Genomic DNA, 26,511 nt, shown 5'->3' on the forward strand with positions numbered 1-26,511 from the left:
GTTGAAAATTCACTAACAGTATCGTTGAAGCATTGCCCATAAACGCTCTCCACACCAGAGGCTCCTCATAAGCTACTTTTCTTCCTCTTCACTCACCTTATAATAGATCAACTTCATATATTTTACAAGGGGGTGGACCACATGATGTATCAGCTATAAATTAGCCTTTATTCGCCTGTCCACTCCTCGCTGCTTCTTTCTCATAAAGAAAACTAAAAACAATGTCTTTCAACTTGCCTCACAGCATTTTGCAACAGCTGCCAAGATCAAGCAAGGCTGTTGCTCTATCCTTGTATTTCTGAAAGGAGTGGATGTAAATTGCATTATCCTTTATTGGTCATTAAACTAAATTACCATGCCTTTCTCCAAGAAGTGAATGTCAGCTTTTATCGTTTACATATTTTAATATTTTATTATTGCCTTTGTGGACATTTCATAACCATTCCACCGTGAGATATAAAAGCAATTAAACATCAAAACAGCATTCTGATGGAATCTTCCTGCGTGCATTCTTAATTTGGCCACTCACTCACTTCCTGTAAATCATTCAGCACATTGAAGTGAATAATAATGCCACTTTGATTTATTTATTAATTGTGCCGGGGCATGGTAAATTAAATGGCTCGAGTGTTTACTTCTCCATTGCGAGTAAAAGTGAGTTGCAAAGTCCATGAAATGCATATTCACGCTCTTATAAATTATGAATTTACTTGCTAGATGGGAAACATGCCAGACCAAACTTCCATTTGTCTCTCTTAATGAATACACACACATACCTTTTCACTAATTACTCATAAAAGCATAGCGCAAGCAAGAAAAGAGTAATTGCCTGAGGTCTCAGTTAAGCTGTTTTGAAGTTGTGAGTTTGTTTTGAATGCTTTACCTTTGACACAAAACAAAACAACACAGCACAACTTGACTCTTGTTCTTGCCCTTATTCACTCCGCCTATAACCTTTTCTTGAGTACAACCAGGGGAGAAGAGAGGGACGGATGCTGGTGAGTTCTGTCCCCCCCCCGACACGCTCCATGTATCTGGGGAAAGCTTTCGGGGAGTTTGAGGACGGGATGCCTTCAGCTAATGAGCTCCAAACTCACCCAGACAGCGTGCATCCTGTGGAGGGAAGCTCCCAAACAATTGCTTTCCGATTGACTCAGGCCTCATGGAGGCACTCGCATGAATGTGCTGGGAGATGGCCTTTCTGTGTGCTGAAAATAGTGGTGTGTGTGTGTATGTGTGTGTGTGTGTGTGTGTGTGTGTGTGTGTGTGTGTGTGTGTGTGTGTGTGTGTCGATAGAACTAATTCTATGACAGAGTAGGCTACATACTGTAATGTTTTTCACAAGTGTCAAGGGAATAAAAGCAAGCAGCATTATAAATGTATTCAAGTCAAAAGGCTGAATGGAAACACACATCTACATCAAGCATAGTTTAATGTGGAAGTGAAGAGCAGAGAGTAGAGAAAAATAATAAGTCTTCTTCAATTTGCAGTGTATAAAATTAAGACATCCTTTCCCCTTACTCACATCCCCTTCCTGGGAATAACTGCACATTCTGGCAATATCCTTCTTTCCCCCAAATCATTTGGTTTTGGACACAACCCATGGACTTTGGCAGGCTGATTACTATTAAGGGTGACCTCGAGTTGGGAGGCTACAAACAATGACACTCCCAAGGGAGAATGGGAATCTTACAAATCACTGACATTCCAAACTCTGCAGTACAAAGAGGGGAAAAAGATCAAAGTGAATCCTTTTATATGGAAACTTCCTCCAAGAAACAATCCCTGAGAGCTCTGACATTACCGACACTTGAACACACCGCGCACTTCATATACCCCCATCTGCAAATAAAGGACTTGCTCCTAGAATAGAGAGAAACAAAGACATACCCAGAGAATGCCCGCTATGGAATGAACCACTGCCATGTGAGTGACATTTTGAGCTGTCACTGTGGATAAGGTGCTCAATCTCAGCCTGCACCTTCTTCCTCCCCTCAGACACCTTGAAGTGTCTCGGTTCTGGCAGAATCACAGTGGGGACATTATATTCAATTACATTCTGCATGCCTGCAAATCTCCCTGAAAATGTCAAAAAGTAAATAAAGGGCATCTTCCACTTCCGTGGCGCCCTTGAAGAAAGAGATTTGGCGGCAGGGGCTACTTTGAAAGTAATATTGTGGCTTATGCACACTGTAACCTTTGGGTCACACACAGGAGGGTTTTGTCCTACTGGCCAGCAAAATATAGGCTACCTCAGGTGTGTGAACACGTCTGCAACATGAATCGAGGTGTTGGGTGGGCACAAGATCACATGCAACGCCATTAACAATGGATCCATTTGCAACGTTTTATTAAGATAGGCTAAACCTGTTGTTCCCGTTCCTATACGAAGACTCGCTGCCAAAAACCATGCAGGTGGAAAGCAGGAAGTGGTAGAGGTAATACAATCAAACCTGCGGACGCACTGGTTACGCAAATATGTAAAATATTATTCGCGTACACATTTAAACTTGACAAAATGTTTGACGCTGTTCGTTACGAAAAGCTACCAAGTGATATTACAGAAGAAACGGAATGGGCCAAACAAGAAAGTGACGGAGAGGAGGAAGGGGGCGAGGCTGTAGTCTACCTGCGTCCGTGAGTAGCCTAGATAACGATAATAATTCACTTTCGATTAGCTGGCGTTTTACAAACGTATTTAGATAGGCTACAATGTCCTAAAATGAACACAACTAGGCTACAAGAAACACATAATCTCACCTTCTTAAATTGTCACAGAATAAGAATGTAATTTACTCGATTTTGACAACGATGTCAGATAAAACCTAATTCTAAGGGGAGGAAGTCTATAGTAAACGTTTCCCTATACAGCAGGACTAATAGACTAATAGAGTGTACTCTGGGACAAACAGTAATTTGATTTTGGTTTGGAATTCTACGTTTCACAAAGGCTACCATGTATCTCAGAAGAGGAACGCATCAGACGAAATAGCCTCATGAGGACTGCTCTGTGACAATGCATGTGCTGCTGCGATGGCATTGTCAGCTTGTCAATAAACTAGTCTGGAACTGTTGTCAGTTCAGCTCACTCTATATTTTTGCCTTTTAACCATTGGCCGAGCACCCAATATAAGTGTGTGTGCTTGCATTCGAGTTCATTACAAATGGAATTGTATTCTAGTTGTTATTCATCAGTAGCCTGTAGCATGGACCAAATCACCAATTGGATTAGAAATCCTCTCAATAACATGTTTGCCGCGCTGGGTAACAAGCTCTTTCTGGAACTACAGTAGATGCCACATTGGGAGCAGTAGCCTAGTTTGTCTGGTTTGTTTTCCGGTGGAGCCAGTATGTACAACTTGCTGTCGCCTGAAACCGAATTTGAATATGTCGTCTTTGCATTTGAATTGCTGAATTTGAGCGACTGTATTGAGAAACCGAATTTGAATAGTAGGCCTATGCTGAAATCGAATTAATGGAACTGAATCCCAGTCAATTTGAAGATGAACTTATTTGCTCTGACACACAATTAGATGATGCTCAGTAAGGATAATTACATGATAATTACATGAAATGTCAATCTTTTTCACTTTCACATTCAGTTCTTACAATTTAGTTTCAGGCTGTGAAAGTCAATTTCAACAGAGACTGTTGATAAAGAAAGATGATTCATTATAAGAGGGTACTTTCCTGTAGCCCTATCTGTTAGGATTCTGGAAGTAGGTAGTAGGTATAGGTCCTAACTCCAATATTGATTTATTTATGCTGTGTCCAAAAGAGTGTTTCATTGGCATCACACACATTGACAAAAAAGTAGGCCTACACATTATTAAAAAAATAAAACAGCTGGTAGAGCAATCTAGTGCAGGAAGAGCAATCGAATGGGAAGCACATGGGAGCTTCTGTCTCCGTCAGCACATGAGTGGAGCACGTACAGTGTACGTACACTGTAGATGCCAAAGAGCATAGCGCTCTCTCAGCAAGCCGTCTCCAGAACCTCCTAACTAACAAATAGTGTCAGAAATGGAGGCTCCAATGCTGTGATCACAATTGCTCTGCACTCAATTGCTCTTCCTTAGCGACCAGCTGTTTTTGTCTGGGTAGGCTGAAATTGAATTTCATGGTCTGAAAAAGAATTGTGAGAACGGAATGCAAAAGTGCGACATTTTTGTGTCAGAGCAACTGAATTTTTGTATCAGAGCAACTAAATTTATGTATCAGAGCAACTGAATTAAATTTCAAAGTATTATATTCAATTTCAATTTCAGCATATCACTATTGGGTTTCTCAATACAATTGCATGCAAATACAATATATTCAAATTTGGTTTGAAGTGACACAACTTTTACTCCATACGTTACAACACAGTTAATGCTGAACCATAAAAAGGGGGGGAAACAAATGCACTAAGAGACTTTTGTGCAAGTAGCCCATTAAAAGCATTTTTACATTGAGCTTTACTTAAACAACAGCTGTAATATGTAGTAGTTTAAACCATGTTTGACTGGTTTCAATAGTTTACTTCTTCAAATTGTTACCATGTGCTATTCATCAAGTTATATAATGTATTAAGGACTTTTGTGCACTATCTATGACTTCAGAATGCTGTAGGGAGTTTACCTTGATTCACAAATTATTATTCCAAGTGCAAGCCCTTGAGAACTGTAACTTGAAAATAGCCTTTTTAACCATCAGTGTTAATGGAGTTCCACTGGGCATCAGATTCAGAAGTGCTGCACTTCTTTTCTGGTGCCAATACTTGAAGAAGATTCTGTCAGACAAAGAGGTAAAGATGAGATCAAAGACGAGAGCCATCTGTTGAAGTGTGGCAGAATTTAGTCAGAGTAACAGTCAAAGCGCAAATCACTCAAAGGCACACCGCCTTTGTCTTTGAAACCGTGCTCATTTGTGAACTGTGTCCCTCTGAACTTTATCTGAACTTCCTCACTGCTTCTTCTTTCCCTTCTTCCTTCCTTCCTTCCTTCCTTCGTCCTCCATTCTCGTCATGTCGTTGCAGAGCGGCTGCCCGTCAGAGGGGAAGCTGTCGGGGAAAGCGAGAGACGTGTCTGCGCATAACAGCCACGCTCGTCCTCCTGGCCGTTGTGTTGGGCTTTGTCCTCTGCGAGTGGACCGGCTGCGGGGCGGAGAAGCAGGGGAGCGGGGAGACCCAGACGACACACGCTGACAAGGGCAGCGAAGGACACAGGCACCATCACCATCACCACGACGGAGATGATGATGATGAAGATGATGATGATGATGATGATGATTATGATGATGACCATGACCATGAAGAACACAGTGACCACCACAGTCACACTCACTCCGGCTCTCTTTTCCACCACGCTGCCATCATCACCAGCTCTGGTACAACCCATTTTCCTCATTATATCATTTGGTACCATCAAAACCGGGATGGCAGCAGCAGTACAAAGAAAATCGATGTCTTGGGAAATCTGTCTGAATTAACTGACAAAATGAAACATTTTTTTCCCCTCAAACAGCTACTTGTTCTAGGGCGGGGAGGAAAGTTCTCCAAGATGGAGGGAACGTAGTTGATGCAGGCATTGCCTCTCTTCTTTGTCTGGGAGTAGTCCACCCCCACACTGCCGGCATAGGTCAGTGTGACATCTATCCTGTTCTGGTATGAGCTGTGCTTTCCAAGCAGAAGGGTGGTGATGAATTTAATTCCTGACTCCCACTTTTTTTTTAATATCCTCTCGGGCTCTGCTCAACAGAGATGTATTTTCGATGTCACCAGGGCTAAGCATTTTGTCCTACACATCTTGGTCTTAGAATATAGGTCAGCATATTTTTCCTATGTAATGCAATGCACTTATGAGTCTAATGGATTCAAATTTCACATGTCAGCTCCATCAACCCCAAGTGAATGGGAGCATTGAGCCATTTGGGAGATTTCCATCTCCTAAGTGGTGAAACGACTCTAATGAGGGTCAAACTGAAACCCATTTTTGACAAACTAATTTGCCCGTTTGAATCTTAGTAATGTAAGTCTAAATCTATTTTGTAAAAAAAATGTCTGCACTATACTTTACTTTATATAAATATTTGAAAAGATTAAGCAGGTAAATGCTGCCTTAATGGCTATTGGCTATTAGAATCCCAATTGTCTTGCACAAGGTTACTAATAGGCCCTAAAGGGCATTGTATATGCATCATGATTATGGATTATTGCATGAAAATTAAGATGGATGGTTTTAAAAAATGGGTTTTAATAATTACAAGGTTGATATGCTTTAGAGGGAGTAGAGGGCTGTGACTGGAACAATAACGGTACGTTAGTAATGACTCTCCCTATGGCAATTTCTTTTCCTTTAAGGTGGCACCTTTTCAGCTATTTTTTACAACCATACGACCAAATCTATGAAGGCAATTCAACCCTCATCCCCAAAGAACAATTCAACCTCATATGGCATTCCTGCCATCTTGCCAGGAATCAAACATTTCCATGGCCAGTATGGGAATGTGCAGTGGGCCAGGCTATTTGAGGATGCCATAAGACTAGGCAGGGATGGATTCCAAATAGACCATATTCTTGCCTCGGCCCTGTTGACTAACGAGAGCCGGATTGTCCAATCAAAGCTGTGCATTCTGTTCTGCGATGAGAGTGGCCGTGTGAAATCTGCGGGCTCGAATGTCACCAACCGGAATCTATCAGAGCTCCTGCGCACTGTCAGCCTGAATGACTCTCATTTACCGGAAATGCTGGCCGTGAAATTGGCCAGGGACCTCTCCGCGGCGGAAAGGCCAGATTTTGTCCGTGACGTCGGGCGCGTCACAGGAGAAATCAATGACCCCCTTATCGCTAAGGAAGAAAAATACAGCCTCCACGCCAGCTCTCCTCCTTTCTCGGGGTCCGTCCTATCAGATGCATTAGAGCGAGCCTCCGAGCTGATCCACTCTCTGTACAATCGCACAGATCTTAACAGCTCTGCTCCCTCCCTGATCAGTCTGCTAAAGTTGGCTAAGGAGATATATAGCACTAGTCAGGCAGAGGAGAGTGGGAGTCCGTTCTCGGAGAGGCTCGCTTTGAGCGTCGCCAGCTCTCAGATTGGGGTGCTGCACAGCCAAGGTCATTTCGTGGTTATTTCGGCATCCCTCAACAGCCTCTGGGGGTCTGGGCGTTACTTGCCGTCTGGCGGCTTTGTTCTGAGTGATTTTGTGTCCCCAATGGGCGCTAGTGTCCCACTGTTGAACTTTCCTTTGATCATAAAGATTAAAAACATAGGGGATGAGGATGATGATGATGATGATGATGATGTGCAGATCATTGCTGTGACCGGGGGACTCTCGGCTCTGCTGAACGCTGGTCAGATCTTAACAAACAGGCTGGACCGTGGCATGTCTGCCCAAGACGCAGTGCAGGGTCCACTCTTGCATGTTGTCCAGGGAAGAGATGAGGGGGCTATGACCGTGTGTGTGTCCTCCACGTCCAACAGCACAGACACAGTCTCCGTCCTGTCGCAGGAGGAAGGTGGCGGAGGGCTGGACAGGTCGACGGACAGGTGCGCCGAGGACGACTCGGCCGCCATGCTGCTGCAGCTGCACGCAGAGCATGTGGGAGCGTACGGAGTCCCCGCAACCAAAACACACACCGACGGGTTCTGAAGGCGAATATACATTATCAATGCAAATAATCAGACTCACGTGCACACACGCACAACAAATACACACAAACACACAATCTCTCTCTCTCCCTCTCTCTCTCTATCTCTCAGACTCTCTAACACACACACACACACACACGCACACACACATAACCTCATGTCGATAATAATCACAGCTTTCTACATCTCAGCCTTTACTCAAACTGATTGTTAACCTGTGTACTTTTATAGGCACAAAGCTCCGATCACATAATAATGCACTGAACAAAATGAAATGCACTATGATTTTCCGTAGATACTGTGAGTGGACTTTGCATTTGTTGTGCGTAATAACATGCTTTGAAATTCGAGGGTGTGAAAGCTGTTACCATTTCTGTTTTGTATGGATGTGTGGCTAGCATTGTGTTCCCATCCTCATCATATTGGATATTTTGTGGTTGAATGTTACTGAGATGTTTGCAGTTATTCTTCTGACAAACTCTGTTGCTGAATCATCATGTTTGCTGCCTACAGTTTATGTTTTCTTTCTTTCGGACCATATTTTTCTCTTTTTGATTTACCTTGATCTTTAGCCTTGTGTGAGAATATCTCTTTGCCTCTCTCTCTTTCTCTCACAGAGAGAGAGAGAGAGAAAGAGAGAGAGAGAGCGAGAGAGAGTGCTTCTTGGCCTTCGCCTCCCCATTGATTTTTATTGTCCGTTTTGATATTCTGCGTCATCTGTGCTTTTCACACTCAAGCACACTTGCACTCATTTCTCAGTTTCAGATGTTATATGCCATTACCTCTTCACTGCATTAAGGACAGTGTATCCTTCTGTTGTACAGCACAGGTGGAAAGAAGTCATTTTGAGGCATTACTGTACCATTGGATGCAGTCAAATCATGATTTTTTTGTTTGTTGAAAGGGTTAAAAAGCATTCGCTAGTAAATGCAAGGCATGAGTGCCAAAGAAGCAGGTCTTCACTTAAAATGTTCGCAGAAATAATGTGTTTTGTGATTTGTGATTTGTGACATTCAGTTTTCAGGTTGTTTTTGAATCTAGATCCTGGTAGTAAAACGAATGTTCTGTTCTTCTCTCTGATATCTTAGACTCCATACATGGTTGCACAGAGTGTGTTGTAGAGGAGCGCCTTTTTATTGTTGGGGGGAAAAATGTTAAATGTCCGTAGCAACTGAGCATTTCTTCTGAAGCGAAACACTATCAAAGGAGCTTTGTACTGGTCTGTTGTCATGCATGTTCCCCTAGAAGCGCATCCCGGAGCTCGTGGTCAGGATGTAAGCCATCCGAGACACCGCCGTGTTATCCTCCCGCTGCTGCGTACCCGCCACGCCAGTACCCACGATCCCCTGCTGCTCCCATCAGCCCCACAGCGGCAGCTCCCTGCACAGACGGGCGCCTGATGCATATTCAAACCTGTCTTTCAATTAGAGACATTTTGCGCCCGTCCTCCTCCTTTGAGGCGCCGGCCGAGCCCATGCCAGCGCGGCCGCCCGCTGGGACGCCTGGTCTGGACGGCTGCCACCGCCAGGAGAAACAGGGCACGCGCCAGGAGAGCCGTGGGCGGCTCCAGGAAGCACAGGAGGGCACCGATACAAACCGAACGCCAGCGCCAAAAAGCAACACGTATACTAGCAGCTAATAATAACAACACGCTCTGCTAATTACCTCGGTGGAAATGAGGAAGTTAATGCTGCTGTGGTGGTTAAGAGGTCTAGATGAGGATTGTTTTTTGTCCTCCTTGTGCCATGTAAACATCTGAATTTGTTGTATACAGACCCTGACCCTGGGTCCTAATTTAAATGCTGAAAAGGGCAAAGTATAAAGTCTAACTAAAGCTTGCTGAACAACTATGCAATATCTATTTTGCAAAATAATAACATGAGAAAAATCCAAAGCATGAACATCATCAAATAAAAGCTGTCTTACGCCACATAATGTTATTTCATGTTAGTTCACGCATAAGAACTTTGCTCACAGACTGACTGCACTTTGTCCAGCATTTGAATTAGGGCCCCCTGAGTACCCTTTCTTTTTTGTTAAACCATTGATGTATGTATGATTTATCATTTGAACAATGATTAGTCCCTGATTGTCCATTCACAATGAAGTCATGGCCTATACTTGACAAGCATGGCTCACTAACTTAGTAGAGATGTATGTACTAATTTATGTTCATAGTAGCCTAATCAATATGCACTGAATGGAATCATATGAAGTAATAGTGTTTGAAATGAAGTTGAATATTGAGATTGACATTTGTGTTAAAATAATCTTGTACAGTATCTTGGTCATAAAACGTTCTTCACCTTCTGGTAAATGGAGATATTCCTGTGCATACAGTGCATTTATCTAATGCACAACTGAAGACAATCTTGCTTTATTTCTCCAACGATAAATATGGCAAATGTGTCCTGATGGTTTCCTGATTTAGCCACATTTGTTTGTGGTGTCCATTGCTATCATAAAATGAATAAACAAGACAAACAAACAAGAGTTCTTTCCAATTATTTATTGAAGAAGAATATCAGTGGATGAGTTGTCTCTCGCTCAGGTACAAAAAAATCTGGTGAAAAGGGGAAATGTCTTTTATGCCTGGTTGCCACAAGAGGAGTGATATTACAGGCCTATGTTACTGTAAGAGCCTACAACAAGCTTGCAGGAAAAGACTTTATTCAAGTTTGTGTGTTCGTATGAACGAGTGCATGGTGCAATTGCACTTCTATACAGTGTGTGTGTGTGTCTGTGTGTGTGTGTGTGTGTGTGTGTGTGTGTGAATGCATGTGCTTGAGAGGGTGTATTTGCCTGTTGTCCCAAGTGCACAATTGAACGCACTCTGCGTGCCCCAGTGCCTGCCTAGAATGATTGCGGATCAAAGGGAGAGAGCAGCTCTTCGGCACCCGTCATCGAGTGGATGTGACACGAAATGCATGTATGGGATAATACGCTAAATCTCATCCTTCTGCTGTGTCGCAGCACGACTCCCAGCCATCTCTACCCCGCTCAGAAGCCACTCAAGGCTTCCTCCTCCATGTAGGCCATCCCCTGTGACAATGATCTCAGTGAGAGCGGACCAGCATGAGGTCCTTTTCTGGGCCATTGAATGTGCTCACAGTTTTATATATTCACCCCCTGCGTGCACTGGCAAAACTGGAGGTGGGACTGTTAATCAAGCCAATGAGAGATAATGTCTATTTAAAGTGGTTTACAGAGGGTTTATGGAAAGTCTTCAATCTTACGTCATGTATGTAAAAACGTTGTGGCTGTTGGTGGATGGATTATAGAGGAATAACATTGGTGGACCAGGGATTTACATGTTAAACATATGTTTGACAATGCAGTGATACGACATCGTTGCATTGTTCAACATAAACAACATCATGTTGAACACTGGTGTTCAACATAGACATCATTTCAATAAAGCACCGTTTTCATTCTCGTCCATCTCCATATATTTAGAAATGCATTCACTGTCTGATACTGTTTGAGAGAGCCCTACCTTCAACAGATAAAATATAAATTGTGTTGCCTGCTCAAAAGCCAGCCAGCAAAAAGAGAGAAAAAAAGAAATACAGCAAAGACCAAAGTGGTAAAACATAAGGATCAGCAAAATTCAGTTTGGCTTGACTTTCCCCTTTAATATCTGTGCAGTGGAGGCCTCTCTGCTGTCTGCACATCAGTGGATGTGAGGAATGGCCAGTGTCACCGTGTCAAGGTTAGTTAGCTCACACATTAGCACCACCGTGTCAGTGTCCCGCGTCTTTGCACCCGGAATGGATGGGCCGGGATTCTGCGAAGCAGCAACAGAGCCTAGAAATAACCTTGGACACATCCCTGGTGTGTTGAAGACCCTATGTTCCAGACACTGCAATAAGCAGCGCTATCCCAATAGCGAGTGAGATTGCATGACGGAATAGGGTTTTTTTTTCAGTGAGGTGTTTTGATGGTCCAGCGGGGTTGTTGTGTTGTGATGTGCACGACTGTGGACCGGAGTGATGACTTGTGGGAAGCAATATTGCATGCAGCAAGAAGCGCTGTGGGACTGATGTATTCTCCACTGTCATTTCCACCTGCACAACACGGAAAAACACAAACTAAGTGCTGAGAGGCAGGCGACCAGAGAAGCTCACTGAGCCTGGAACATCACTACATGAAAGAATTTAAGGGAAAGAACGAAGAACAACATTATTTCTTACATAAAAAATAAAATGTTTATTTTTTTTTTACTGGTTGCTTTTACTTAAAACTCCTCTTCTGATATGACTATTGGCAAATCCATCTTGAAGTACAAGGTCATTATCTGAGGCTTCCATGACTCCAACGATTGGCAACTACTTCCCTCTACTTCCCCCTCCACTTGGCCTATGAACGATCAACAATTCTTCAAAAGGCAATACAATGCAATCCAAAGTACAGTCGGACATTCCACAGAAAAAACAACTATACATTTACACATGAGTAACGCTTATTCATATCTATACTTGTATTTATAAAAATTTACAATATCACATAGTTGTGTCTCAGTGCAAAAGATGAATTTTAAAAATGAAAACAAAAAGAGAAATCTATATTAAAAAGAAGCCGTGCTCCTACATTTTAAAGTGAGTCCTTCTGTCATCCTTACCTGAACAAAAACAAACAAAGAAACAAAGCAAAACATTTGGTCTGTAAATCCAATGGATCAATAAATAAATTACATGACACACTTTACAGTCACCATCCAGTAGCAGCAGTGAATCAGGCTTGTTTGACTTAGAAAGTACAGTGTCCACAAACGACAGTACAGCGTCTCACCGCACAGCCACAAACTCAGAGCAAGACCAACAATAATGAGCGCAAGTCGAACGGTACCGATAACTCATCAAGTGAAGAGAACCAAAACTCAAAGTGAAAGTGTTATATGCGTGGGATGATTTTGTGTCTTTGTTTCACTTTTTTTTTTTTGCCCGTATATATTTACAACGTATTTCAAGTTCTCTGGCTTGTTTCCAATAAGGTGTTGCTGTTGTTTGTTTGTTGTAGTTGTTGCTGCTGCTGTTGCTGTTGTTATTGTTGTTGTTGTTGTCCCTGTTGTTGGTGTTGTCATTGTTTTACATTTCTGGTCCAAATGAAACTGAAGGCAAATGGTCCTGTGGCTATGGCAAATGAGGCGGGGCTAGTGAGCTGACCTATCAGCTCGTGCATATGCTGTTGATGGAGATGATGGCGGGGTCCACCAGGCCCATCTCCTCGTGCTCGTTGACGCACAGCTGGTAGCCGCAGCCCCGGCGGCGCTTCATGGGCGTCACCTTGGCGTCGGGCTTGGCGCGCGGCGGCAGCAGGAAGCCGACGCTGCCGGCGATGAGCATGTGCCAGATGCTGTGGATGTAGAAGTAGTTCTCCTCGGTCTCCACGAAGGCGTAGAGCGCCACCGCCGACGTGGCGATCATGGTGCCCGGGAACAGGAAGAACACCCAGCGCTTCCAGGTGGGCGGGTAGCAGCGGCGGCGGCGGATGGTGCGGACCGTCTGCAAGAATCACGCGCAATATTAACACACAGTTACACACACACACACACTTACATAAACATAGAAATCACACACCGCCAAGGACACAAGTATGCACATGGGCATGGACAGGGACAAACAACCCTGACATGTACAGTACAAAGAAAATCAGATACATACATGATTTACATACATAACGCATACATACATGCAGACAAATAGACATAGGCAAGGACATGGACATACATAAATAAGAGACTCAAAAACACACAAGCACGTGTGGAGATATTGAGATACACGGACAAATGCGCACATGCAAGCACACAGGACAAGCAGCAGATGGAGATGCCTGCTCTTTTTCTTTTTTTCCCTTTCCTCCAAGTAAACGCTTCTCCCTGAAGCCATCCCTGATATTTACAGTATGTGCTCTGTCAGTCTGTGTGTGTGTGTGTGTGTGTGTGTGTGTGTGTGTGTGTGTGTGTGTGTGTGTGTGTGTGTGTGCACGAGTGTGTGTGCGTGTGTGTGAGAATCTCTCACCCTGCCAAATGTTAAAATCATCACACTGCATACACTGCCTCCATTTTGTCAGACTACTTGGGGATATGCAAGGTTCCTTTTCACATTTTCTTGTGTCATATTTTCTGTATTCACCTTTGCTTTGAAACTAGAAACCATATAATTTAAGATGTTTAAATAACAATACACAGTGGTTGCTGTTAGATAACATATGCCCTTGTGTGTGTGTTTTTTTTTTTTGCCAATGTATTTTCAGAAACCTTGTAACTACAAAACGATACATATGCATCAAATGTCCACTTTTATATGATTCATTAACGTCCCATTTTATTTTATATAATTATTTATACATTTACAGTACCTAGACTATGCATATCATCCATTTATTTCAGAGAGCTTGGCCTCCTGCTAGCCTTTATTGAGTGCAACCACCCACTGTTAACACTCACTCGCCATGCCTCCCAGAGAACTCTCTTTCTCTCCTCTCTCTCTCTCTCTCTCATAAAAATGTCCTCCCCTTTTCCTCACGCCAAGCTGCTGGGCCGAATCCATGGCGACATGGACATGGGTATACCACATTCCTCTCTTCCCTTCCCTGCGCATTCTGACAATTCAATTACCCACGGCCCCCATTGCTGATTTGCGGCATGTGTGTGACTGTGCATAAATGGAAATTATTTGGCTTTGAATTTACTGTCGCCCGAAAAGGTACGATCAGATCAGCCACTAGACTAGTTGATGTTATGAAGCTATGGTAATGCTTTTGGATAATGGAATCGGTCTCATTCAGGACAGCTTTTTCTATGATGAGCAGTAAGTGGGAGGTCAGGTCAGAGCTACACTAAATGTCTCTTTCTTTAGTCTGCAGCCTTTTTAAATGCCATCTCTGCTTTGAATACACAGAACACATACTGTAAGGCCTAAACAGAAGTCATTCTCTTCTGTGTGAGCCAAAACACCATATCAACATAATCTATGAAGCAGTACAGGGTGTTTGGGGGACAAGTGTTGCAGCACTACCCTTGAAAAAGGTGTGCAATCTACAACAGACCTCCAAGACTGCCATACTTTTATTCACATTGCTTGTCAGCTCTCAAGAACTCTTTTGCTTCAGGTCCTCTTGCACAGTGGCATGAATTTTCCCTGAGCATTTGTGCCTCCTTCTATCCTTGGTGGCAAATCATTCCGTCTTGTCAAAAAATCTCGGCGTCACTCTGTTAGCGTCGTCTTTCAAGGGTGCTGTTCTCTGGCTGGCTCAGAGGCTGGCTCTCTGCAGCTGTGTCTTGTGCACTCAACTCAAATCCTCTGCAGCCATTGTTAACACTTCACAAGTACAGTATGTGTGATGCTATTGAAAATGTGCCAGTGAGTAGCCTATAAAAGCAGTATACTCAGTTATGTTTCTTCATGCTATGAATTGAAGGAAAAACTAAAAGAGTTTATTTGTATTATATTTAAAGGTTGCACTCTGTGCATACAAAAGCACTATAGGCCGTGAATAAAAGTGGTGGTGGTTTTTTGGATTAGATTTTGGTGCTGGAGAAAGGAAGCCATCCACAGAACAGTTCAATAACAAGCTTACACAAAGAGTGTGAAAATGGCCAGTAGGTGAGTTTGCTATTACTTGACAGAAAATGAGAATGGGAGGTTATGGTTGGGTAACAGGAGTTGGGTAACAGGAGTGCCTGTGAATTGTGAATTTTAAACACTACACTCCATAAGCCATGAAAACAGACTGAATGCTACTGAACCTGTCACATACTGCACTTCTTCAATCTATTACGTGACAGAATATGAGAATGAGAGGTTGGTTGGGTAACAGGAAGCCTGTCAATTGTGAATTTTAAACACTACCTCCATAAGCCATGAAAACAGACTGAACGCTAGTGAACCTGTCACGTATACTGTACTTCTTCAATCTGGGAACTTTTCAATGATGCTGAGGGGAAAATAGCTCATCAGCAGGGCGGACAAAGTTTTATGGTGTCCTGGGAAGACTGAGCGAGCCAGGTTATTGAGTGGCTGACAGCTCAATCGATATGTCCTCCACAACTTGCCAAAACTTATATCTCGGTCTTTCTCCGCTGAAATCTAGGCACGTCTACGGGATCCTAACTCCTAATTAAAACAATCAAACAAGATGTTCTACAAAGACACATCTGCGGTATGATGTTAGCCCATATAGATGCATTATTTTCTTTGTTTAGGGATAAGGATCGGAATTGGCACCGCCAAGCCCCATTCATTCCAATCATTGAGGTCTGGAATCATTCCATTAGATTCTAATTGAGCCATAGGTGTAGCTAATGAGTGCTGATCCAAATGATATAGAAAGTGATTGGATCAGCTCGTGGTTCTCATGAGCGCTGAGCTCGCTGCAGCCCCAGGCTAAAATTGGGATGGTCAGTAAATCAAACTGACCGGAGCCAGCAGGGAGATGAGTCACAAAGCGATCCAACTTTTTGCCCAGTTTTCCCGCAACTTCTTCCAAACAACTTCATATAAAATGCATCCAAATTCAGTTTCTTGTCTAACCCTCTGCCAACACAGTAGCCGTATTGCGAGAATATGAGAGCACTTTCTGTGAACATGTATGAGAACACTTTTTCTTCATGATTTTCTTGAAGTTAAGATGTATTCATCTGAAATTCACTTGTGCCTTTTGGACTTTTTAAGTGCCAGTTCTCAAGTTCAAAGACTACAAACTTGCTTGTCTTTCAGAGCATCTGACGTCCCTGCCTCTTCTTGATGTGACTGGTCAAATTCCAATAAGCCTGTGTACACCTATGCTCAGTCTTACATAAACAAGAAATATGACAAGTTGATCTATGGCCGCCTCAACAGCAAATTGTCTGGCAGAGATATTGTGCAGACACGCTGCATTACAAGGAGAAGATGAATTGTAATTGTTTTTCTAAATGAAAGAGAAATATAATCTCAGAATGCGGCAGACAGACATCTGTTTTACGCTGGCGTTTTATGTGGGGGATGTCTGAGTCTGGGTCATAAAAAAAGCAAATCTGAAAATGTGAATGGCGGTAACATCTTTCAGAGATCCGTGAATGGAGGACATAAATCATTTACATCAGACGATAATGACGATATAATGCTGTCTGTCTGTCAGTCTGTTGCCCTAATTGTCCTTGCTGGGAAATCCCAATTTGGGGTTTGATTGGTGACATTACGATCAGAGAGCCTCCACCAGACCAAGCCAATTCATGATCACATTTCCTGATACCATCAAACCTCTAACTTCATCTTAAATTGACCGTAAAGTTTATTAGTGAACATTTGACTGATTTAACTGATAGAACTACTCAGTTAAATTAGATAAAACACTCCTGCTATTGCCTATTAATTAATTATTTATTATGCTGCTCACATTATGTGCAAATGGAGGTAAACAAGCACAAATACATATTAGCCGAGTTTTTTCTTGCAAAGGAGAAAGGTCTGGAAAGAGCTGATGTCAAACCTCTCAGCGGTGAGTGTTTTCATTGGTTTGCTTTTGGTGAAAGGTTTGTACAGAGTAAAACTTGTGTCACCTCAAACCCAATTTGAATATCTTGAGAAGACAAAAAAAGGCCATGCAGGGTGCTCAGAAGTGCAGTGGATTATCTGAAGGTACTCTTTGGGGGCGGGAATTCATATGAAATAGAAAAAAGGAAATCCAAGGCACTCTTCTTCTAAAAATGAGAAAGCCTTTGTCTTTAGCTGGCTATTTCATTATGAAAAGTTAAAAACAGGGAGAAGCAACCCACGCGTAGCGGCATAGGCCAAATTTGAATATGTTGTATTTGCATTTGAATTGCAGAATTTGAGCAATTGTACAGTATTAAAAACCCAAAGTTGAATAGTATATGTTGAAATTCAATTCATTACAGTACATTGAAACTGATTCCGAGTCAACTTGAAATTGAATGTAATATTTTGAAACTGAACTCATTTGCTCTGATACATAAATTATCCTCACCGAAAATGTCACTCTTTCACGCTCAGTTTTCAATTCAGTTTCAGACCGTGAAATTCAATTCCAGTCTACCGAGACAAAAACAGCTGGTCGCTAAGGAAGAGCAATCGAGTGCAGATCAATTGTGATCACAGCAGGGGAGCCTCCGTCTCCATCAGCGCATGACTAGAGCAGAGAGCATAGCGCCCCCCTCCTTACAAGCTAACCAACAGTGTCGGAGACGGAATATTCAAATTCGGTTTGAGGTGACACAAGTTCTACACCATAGGTTTTATTCTGTGCTTTTGGAAATAAGCATGAAGGTGTCCTACTTGTCAGTTATATCCTGTTTAGAGCAACTTTTTGTGTGCACACAAAAACCACTCTGGGCGTTGATGTGTTTTCTATTTAGGTCATGTCTTCTATTAAGTCTAGTTGGGAATTCTAAATTTGGGCAACCTAAAAACACAGGTAGTGACCTCGACTGCTGGTCCCAGCATTGTGTCTCTGGTGGCCTACAGATTGTCAACACTTTCACATCCACTGTCCAGCTCGTGTGCCTATGTTCAAACAAGCCCACACAATCCCGTGGGACGACTGCCTGAAGATTATGCACCATGGGAAGCAGTTGCACATGGCTGGCTCGCAGGGTGCCAATTTTTTTATGTATGGCTTCTCCACGACACAAACTGCTGACGTTCTGCACTCTGGTTATCTCCAGCGCCTAATGCCAGTCGCTTCGCCCTCGCCGCTCGGGAGAGAGGGAACCAACAAAAGCCAAAAGTCCCCAGCCTAATGTTCACAGCGCGGCGTCGGGAGAGGCTTTCTCCAGGACTCTCTGCCTCTCCGAACGCTATTATTTTTTATCTTCTCACTTCAGAAAGTGCATTATGGCTGAGAGAGAGGAGTTGGCGAAAGAACAAGCTGACTGGTAATGGAACAACGGGGCATGACTAATACCTACAGGATAAAAAGAACTTTTAATGCCCCCCGATGCTAATGTGCAGTAGCCAAGATAAAAAAAAAAAAAGGCATTGCATTGTCGTGCGCTCGCGTCGTGTTGATGGGCCAGGAGTGCGTCGGACGAGCGGAACGCGGCGGCATAAATCGTGGCTAATAAAGTGCCGTTGTAGTGTTGACGCAGCGGGGTCAAAGCAGGGCTAAAATCTTCCGCATAAAAGTGCCTTCTCCGTAGGTCTCTAAGAGGATCGAAGTTCAAAGTTATTTTTAGTGGCCTTCTTCCGATTCCCTCTTTGCTGGGAGCGTTTCCGACAAACAGGATTAGAGCGAAGCCAAAGGGCTTAATGTAAAGAAATAGGAAATTGCTCAAGACTTGACTTGGAATTCGCACCATGAGAGCAGTCAGTAGCGAGAATGAAAAGCGGAAGAGGCTGTTGTGAGAGTGAGTGGTTTCCGCTCGGGGGGGCGGGGGCGGGGGGGTTGGCTAGGAAGATATTAGGGCCCTCTTGTTGTGCTCTCATCAGGCCGCCACTTAAAGAGAGGTGACCTTGCCAGGATAGTGTGGCTGAAAAGCTGAGTGAGAGAGAGAGAGAGAGAGAGAGAGAGAGAGAGAGAGAGAGAGAGAGAGAGAGAGAGAGAGAGAGTGAGAGAGAATGAGAGAGAGAGAGAGAGAGTGAGAGAGAGAATGAGAGAGAGAGAGAATGAGAGAGAGACAGAGAGAGAGGTGGTTACACTAAGCGCCGATCAGGAAAGTCTTACCCAGGCGACGGCCATGATCCCCAGGGCAAACAGACTGGGCCCCAGCAGATTCCACAGGCCGTGGCGGTCCAACTGCAGCGCCATGGAGAGAGACATGGCCCCCAGCAAGTACAGCACCTGGTGGCACAGAGAGCAGGCGGCCGGTTAGAGAAGGCCCTCAGGGAGAGGGGGATAGAGAGAGGAGGTGTGGAGGAGGTGTGGAGGAGGTGTGGGTTAGGGGCAGGCTATGTGAGGTGGACAGCGAGGAGGTGGGCAGGCAGGGGTCGGACCGGGCTGATGGACTCTGAAGTCCAGAGTTAGATGAGGTAATTGGAGCTGTCTCTCTAAAACACGCGCACACACAGACACACACACACACACATACAGACACACAAACACACACACACCTACACACACACACACACACACACACACACACACACACACACACACACACACACACACACAGTTTCCCACTGATCTGACATGTGTGATTTGATTAGCAGCTGCATTCTGCCCTGCTCAGCGAAAAACAGTTGCCCTGGAGGAAAGCAGCTGTCTATCTCTCCCTCCCTCCCTCTCTCGCTCCCTCTATCTCTCTCCCTCCCTCCCTCCCTCCCTCCCTCTATCTCTCTCTGGCTGTTTTCTAGTCCGGTGAGCAGCCATTGATTGAACTAGAGAAAGAGAGAGAATGCACCTGAAATACTTTATTTGTGTTTACCGGACTAGACAGCAAAATGTCAACAGCCATAAAGAGGCCCATGACAGATTGCTGACGGTCAACTATTCCCCTCCTAAGGCCATATTCACACAACACATTTAAAAAATATATCACATTCACGAAGATTTCAAATATAACCCTCTAATGCGGATCTTTCAAAGAGCACTTCTGCCCCGGTTGAAAGCTACCAAATCTTCTGAAACCACCAAATTAAATCTGTCTGCCAATGGCAAGTCGGACCCATTAGCTACTGATAAATAAAAAGCACTAAACCACAAGGGTTCAATCCCCATTGACCAATGCGCCGTGTCTATTTCAAATGCTAATCGTCGACTGAAGCCCGACGGAAGCGACTCGGCGGGAGCAACAAAGAGGCAGTGCTGCACCTGCTTGATAATGGACTTGAGGCGCGCCATGGCGATGACCGTGACCCACACCGACATGAGCGAGCCCAGGAAGTCGCAGAACTGGAGCACGTCATACTCCATGATGCAGAACACAACAATACCTGGCTGGTCACAGGCATGATAAAACTATGAGAGAGAGAGAGAGAGAGAGAGAGAGATGAAGAGAAAAGGAGGGAAAGAGGGGGGCAGTAGAGTGGAAGGAGGGAGAGAGGGAGAAAAAGAAACAGAGAAATTATCAACAGGATCACAAGCCAGCAAGGAAACAACAGCACAACAGAAAAACACACACACAGACACACTCACACACACACACACATATGGGAATATTTCAACTCCATATAGATAGACTGATTGATAGATACAGTAGATACTTTTATCCAGAAGGAATTTATAACTTAGGCAATTTATAAACAATAAGTTTGTTTATTTTTCTAATCAAGCTCTACTGTTCCTGTGAACACTTTAGCAATACAAAGTAGGATTAGTCATGCCCATTAAAAACTTTGGAATTTAACTGCATTAAAAGCAAGAAGGGGTAAGGACAAGGCCACACGTCGTTCTGCCAAAAATACCCAAAAAAATGTCTGCCAGTCTTGCTTGGCTCTGACAGAAAAATCGCTAACCGCATGTCGTCTCGTCTCGTCTTCCCCTGTGGGACGCAGTGTTCAGCCGCGGCGTGAAACGCAGCAGATGGCCGCCAAGCGCTCACCGTGGAGAAGAACATGGTGAAGATGTAGACGGAGGCCTCCAGGAGGTAGTGGCTGCGGATGGCGATGGCCACCGGGGGCACGAACATCAGGTTGCTCAGGCACAGCAGCAGCGTGGAGAGGAGCTGGAAGCCGTACGAGTACGCCTCCGTGTTGTCCGTGCAGCCCCAGCCATCCCAGCCTGAGAGAGAGAGAGAGAGAGAGAGAGAGAGAGAATGAGAGAGAGAGAGAGAGAGAGGGAGGGAGAGACAGAGGGAGAGAGAGAGAGAGAGAGACAGAGGGAGAGAGAGAGAGAGAGAGGGAGAGAAAGAAAGATAGAGACAGAGAGAGGACACACACACAAATATTTTTTAAGGCTGAAAGATTAATCAATATGAAATTGAAATCACAATAGATAGATAGATAGACACTTTATTGATCCCCAAGGGGAAATTCAAGATCACTTTCATCCAATGCAATTAGCAAATCACAAAAAAGGCCGCTAGCATCGTAGATGGCCAATAATGTTATAAATGTTATGCGTGTTATAAAACATATATCAAATTCATGTCGTCCTCGTGTGACATAAAGTTATGCTGACATCGATCAACATTGTTTGTATGTTTTTATTTTCACTCCTGGATTAATAGAGCAGTTCATACTTCACTGTTATCTTAATTGCTAATGCTTCATCGCATATTTTGAAGTCATTTTGCAATGGATCTTGAGCTGAAGTTTCGCAATTGCAATGTCATTCAGAATGATGGCATTTAGATATTTTCCCCAAATCGTGCAGCCCTATTCTCTTTCTCCATCTCCTTCTCTTTCACACAGGCTCACAAAAACATGCACAAACATACACACACACACACACACACACACACACCCATGGAAACACATCCACCAACAACTCCTCATCTCTCTCCCTTTGTAAATAGCTTCATAAATATAGATTGAATCCAGTGTGCCTGCTGAGTAGTGCGCATGGCAGAGGAGATCGACACGGTACACCCCAGTCTTCTGTCGCCCTTTGAGCTCCGTTGGATGTACACACAACATACACACCAACACAGATGGACAAGGTATATATGCATATCTGTATCTGTAATTACCACTTCCCCAAAAAGCAGAATCAAAAACGTGAAATAAAAGGAATAAATAAATAATAATTCAAACTCAGAGGGTGCCGACATGATATCGTTTTTTTTTTCCGAGGCACTTTAGAGAAGAAAGACGCCGGTGTGATGCTAAAACATCACAAAGAGCTCTTGTGCTGCATGATAGTCAAAAGGAGGAGAATGAACGAAGAGTCCAAAAATGGAGACAATACAAAACGCAACAAAGAGCATCTGTTGCTTGAGCACCATCATTAGCGTGCTAGATGTGCGCATGCTAATGCCGGCGCTATCACCCACTCGCTTCCGCAGCCGCCGAAAGAGGGCGGGGCCCGGGCCTCCGTATGAGAGGAGTAATTAAAAGCGTGTGATTAGCATATTTCCGTTATCACGCGAGCTATAATTACAACGGCACCTCATCGTCGGAGATCTGCCGTTCGCGGGCGAGGCAGAAACTTGATTGACACGCATGTAATTGAAGAATTTAACATAACGGGGACGACTGATTGGCGTGCCATCTTAAGAGATCGACAATTACATCGCCGTTCGGGAAAAATACTGCCAGCGATTAAAATCATATTAACCTGGAGGATGGAGAAGGGCTTTAAATATATGGTATTACACAAATGGGAGCGTTTCGCTCGAGAACTCATCATTTGCATGTCATTAGAAGTGTCAGCGAGAGCACCTGACATGCATGTCAGGCAATCTACTGCACGTGGGACATGCATTCATGCACATCACTCCATCTAAAACACACACACACACACACACACACACACAAGCACACACACACACACACCCACAGGCACACACACACCCACACACATGGTCGAGACATAAAGATTATGTACAGTATTTGGAGAAGCTATTCAAAGGGCAGCGGTTACCTGCTTTGCACTCGCATGCTGCGTACAGGTAGTTGTTGGTGCGAAGCAGCTTGCACTGGCCGTACGTTCCGCAGTCGTTGATGCAAGGCGTCAGGTAGGAGCGCAGGTAGACTTCGGCCGTCACATTGCTGCACGCCTCAAACCTTCAGAGACAGATGGGAATGGAGTATAGGATAAGAGGCCTGTGTGAGTTAGGGAGGCTGCGACGCTAAATTGCTTCACTGAAACAATACTATACAATTACAGCGAAAATTAAGCCAAATTTGATTTGAGTGCATTACTGAAAGAGACGTAGAGGGGAGATTGCCAGTTCTTTTCTATAGATGGATAAAGAGATTTCAAATTTGGGTGAAGCCCATCTCTGACAATGGCACAAAGGAAATAAAAACAAACGTCAGCAATTGGAGTGGAAAACATCAAACCTAAATGTGAAAGTGATTTCTGATTGCGTAAGCACAGTCTGCAAAGATGAAACAGAAACTACAGTTTCTATTTGTACTTATTGGTATTTGTAAAGACGCTCTCGTGGCATTGTCTACAGAAGGCCAGTCCAAGTTTTACTTTATAAAATCAGTATCTCCGCTTCCATTCCAGACTCACAGTAAGTCTTGAGTCAGCAACTTTGCAAGTCTTGTTCACTTTTGTATGCATACCACGTTCAACTCTAAAAAAGTGGTGGTGCTGCTGCCGTCTGACCTGAAACACGACTATTAAAGGCCAAAGTGATATCAAAGAAGATGAAACGCAGAAAATGACTAACATGATTTGCCTTATTTGAGAATTATGCACGTACGCACGTCAGCCATCAAAACATGATCTGAAATGCATTAACCTCACAGTGAAATAGAATAAAACAAAATCAAGAGTGATGTCTACACACACAAGTCCCTTTGAGATGGAACTACAGTGCTGCAGCGGTGAGAAAGGATAAAGCAAATAAAGTTTTGACCGTTTCCTCCTATTTATTGATGTGCAGGACCAGAGAATTTAGCCCATGTAGCCGACTGGGGCTGGACGTGAACAATCTCCTACTTTTACCAGCTACAGTCTTCAACTGTCTATCTCTAACATGGTCAGCAAGGGAGCAAACATTTTGAGCCAATTGAAAGTCATCTTCTGCAGTGGAACAACTGTGGTCAAGAGATCTAAAAGGTCTAAAAGCTTTTTAGAAAGAAAGAAAAAAAAGAAAGAAAAAAACCCAAGCTTTTCATGGTTGATTCGCTTTGACTCTCAGGGGGGAGAGGAACAGGTGCTGGGCTGACTGGCTCAGAGCAGAGTCATGTCCCCGAACATTACATAAGGTGCCCTCAGCTTACCCCTGCTCGGTGGCACAGAGCGAGCGCAGGCTCAGATACCAGGTGCCCGTCTGCGGGTACGGGATCCTCAGCTTGGTGACGTTGGAGGTGGTGTTCACCGTCAGAAGAAACCCAGTCACCGACTCTACACGGCCAGGGGCAGAGAACGAGGGGAAAATGATTGGACACTGAGATCTATATCCACACAACTGCTTAAAATAAAAGGATATACAGTACAAAATATTTTACTGAGAGTTAATCATTCGAGACATTAGAGGTCAGCAGGAGAAAAAACAAACATATTACAGGAAGGAAGAAGGCATCCGTTTGTCTATACTCTACATTACAAATGAAACTGTTCTACTTGAACACAAAGGCACAAAGAGCAGGAGTGTGTTGGGTAAAACATGACCAGTTCACTGTGCTCTACTCTCTTCCCTGCCCTCATTGCTATTCAAGCCGAGATTTGTGTATGAATCATTTTTCTATGAATCTGATTTGAAAAAGATGGTGTGCACATCAGCAACCATTACATGTTGCATTCTAAGCATTGCCAGTATATAAGTTGACACAGATTGAAGATCAGTGGAACACTTTGAGCTGAAGCAAGATAAGTAGCTTTGAAGTCACATGTTTTGCTGAATACAATTTGATGGCTGCTCTTATCAAGATAGAAAAATCTCACTTTTATTATCAAAACCGAATCTGTTTTCTTTTCCCTCTCTATCCTGAAGAGAAATAGTCTCTAGAGGAATGTGTTTGAGATGATCTCCACAGGGCCCGTGGCCTTAGGGTCGTTTGTACACATTATCCCATTCTGAAACCCATTTACCCTAAATGGGCGACTTTTCTCAGACAAGACACGGCACCTAAGTGGCTCTCAGTGGCTCCGAGACGCCTCTGATCTCTCATGTAATCTTGTGAATTCAATTCCGTCTCGTCCGACCGACGCACACACCTCAGCCCGAGGATTTTTTGATATCAACACGCGCTAACCCCCTTATCTCGCTACGACATTGGCGTCTTATCGTGCATTACGGAGCTGTTCTATCATCTATCTGCTCTTGGAGAAAAAAAAACACGAGACGAGCGCCACGGACGACGGCGAGCGGGCTAAACCGTCGAGGATTTAAAGCGATCTGTGCTGGATTGACCATTAAGCTCGCCTTACCCGCTTCGCACTTGGCGGAGGAGTTGTCGGGCAGCGAGAGCGGCATCCCGTGGTTGAGGCATCCGAACACCGTCAGGTTCTCCCCCTTCGCCGAGGACTGTGGGAGAGGACAAGCAGAACACACAGCTAAGGGCACAGGGGAAGCAGACACGCACACAAAATATACAGGGCGAAAGCAAAAGGCCTAACAAATAGGCCTGATAGCAGTATTGACATTTGGGCATTGGACCACTAGGGATCTGACAGTCTCACGAATTGCACGGCAGACTTTTGTGTGCTTTCAACAGGCCCTAGCACACCAGTGGAGGAGGACTGATCCAGCCCCCACCCATCCCCATTGCTGTCCTGAGACTTCTGAAAATAAAGACATTAAGCCTCCCCCCTCCTAACCCCCCCCCCCCCATCCATGCATTATTGAGCGGCCTGCCTGCTGCAGCGAATCCAGGACACAAGGCAAATTAGAAGAACACTCACCTCATACACTCTAACACGCACACATGTGCACAAACACACACAAACACCCCCGTCCCCCCACCACCACCACCACCACCACCACCACATACACACACAGATGAACACAAGCGCAAGCATCGTGCCACACAGTCAGCAGTCAGACAGAGAGAGAGAGAGCGACAGAGAGAGCTGGGGGTAGAGGAGAGAGTGATAGAGAGAGAGAGAGAGAGAGAGAGAGAGAGAGAGAAGCGCCCTGCTGTCGGAGAGCACCGTGTCCTCGGCGCTAATCAGAGCTGTGATTCACACAGTGGCAGGCAGCGGGGCTTTGGGCTGATGATGAGGGCAGTTAATAATTGATGCGCTGGCGTCGCTGCAGTCTCATTATGGCGGAGCGGCACGCGGCACACTGACGCCCTCGCAGACACAGACGCAGAGGAACACCGTGTGCTCCGCACAGGCTCTCAGCTGGAAGACGCATCGTCGTGTCACGCACTCGCAC

The 26,511-nt window shown here is 44.3% G+C and overlaps 2 protein-coding genes across 2 annotated transcripts in view; one reads left to right on the forward strand and one right to left on the reverse strand.

Moving 5' to 3' along the window:
• The first annotated feature begins 2,422 nt into the window (after positions 1 to 2,422).
• On the forward strand, positions 2,423 to 10,074 carry si:ch73-337l15.2 (glutathione hydrolase 6). Its single transcript, XM_062543312.1, has 4 exons — positions 2,423 to 2,637; positions 5,018 to 5,367; positions 5,505 to 5,618; positions 6,341 to 10,074. Exons 1-4 carry the CDS (start codon positions 2,519 to 2,521, stop codon positions 7,627 to 7,629), a joined length of 1,872 nt encoding a protein of 623 aa, XP_062399296.1. The 5' UTR covers positions 2,423 to 2,518; the 3' UTR covers positions 7,630 to 10,074.
• Positions 10,075 to 11,848: 1,774 nt separating this feature from the next.
• Positions 11,849 to 26,511, reverse strand: part of tmem8b (transmembrane protein 8B) — a 110,161-nt gene continuing 95,498 nt past the window's right edge. Inside the window, exons 7-13 of the mRNA XM_062544068.1 lie at positions 25,560 to 25,656; positions 24,410 to 24,533; positions 23,094 to 23,236; positions 21,112 to 21,290; positions 20,382 to 20,528; positions 19,296 to 19,412; positions 11,849 to 13,132 (exon numbers count right to left, since the gene is read on the reverse strand). Of these exons, the coding sequence (XP_062400052.1) occupies positions 12,797 to 13,132; positions 19,296 to 19,412; positions 20,382 to 20,528; positions 21,112 to 21,290; positions 23,094 to 23,236; positions 24,410 to 24,533; positions 25,560 to 25,656 (1,143 nt within the window). The 3' untranslated portion in view covers positions 11,849 to 12,796. The remainder of the gene's footprint in view (positions 13,133 to 19,295; positions 19,413 to 20,381; positions 20,529 to 21,111; positions 21,291 to 23,093; positions 23,237 to 24,409; positions 24,534 to 25,559; positions 25,657 to 26,511) is intronic.

This window comes from Sardina pilchardus, chromosome 8 (assembly GCF_963854185.1).
Source record: "Sardina pilchardus chromosome 8, fSarPil1.1, whole genome shotgun sequence".
NCBI lineage: Eukaryota > Metazoa > Chordata > Actinopteri > Clupeiformes > Clupeidae > Sardina > Sardina pilchardus.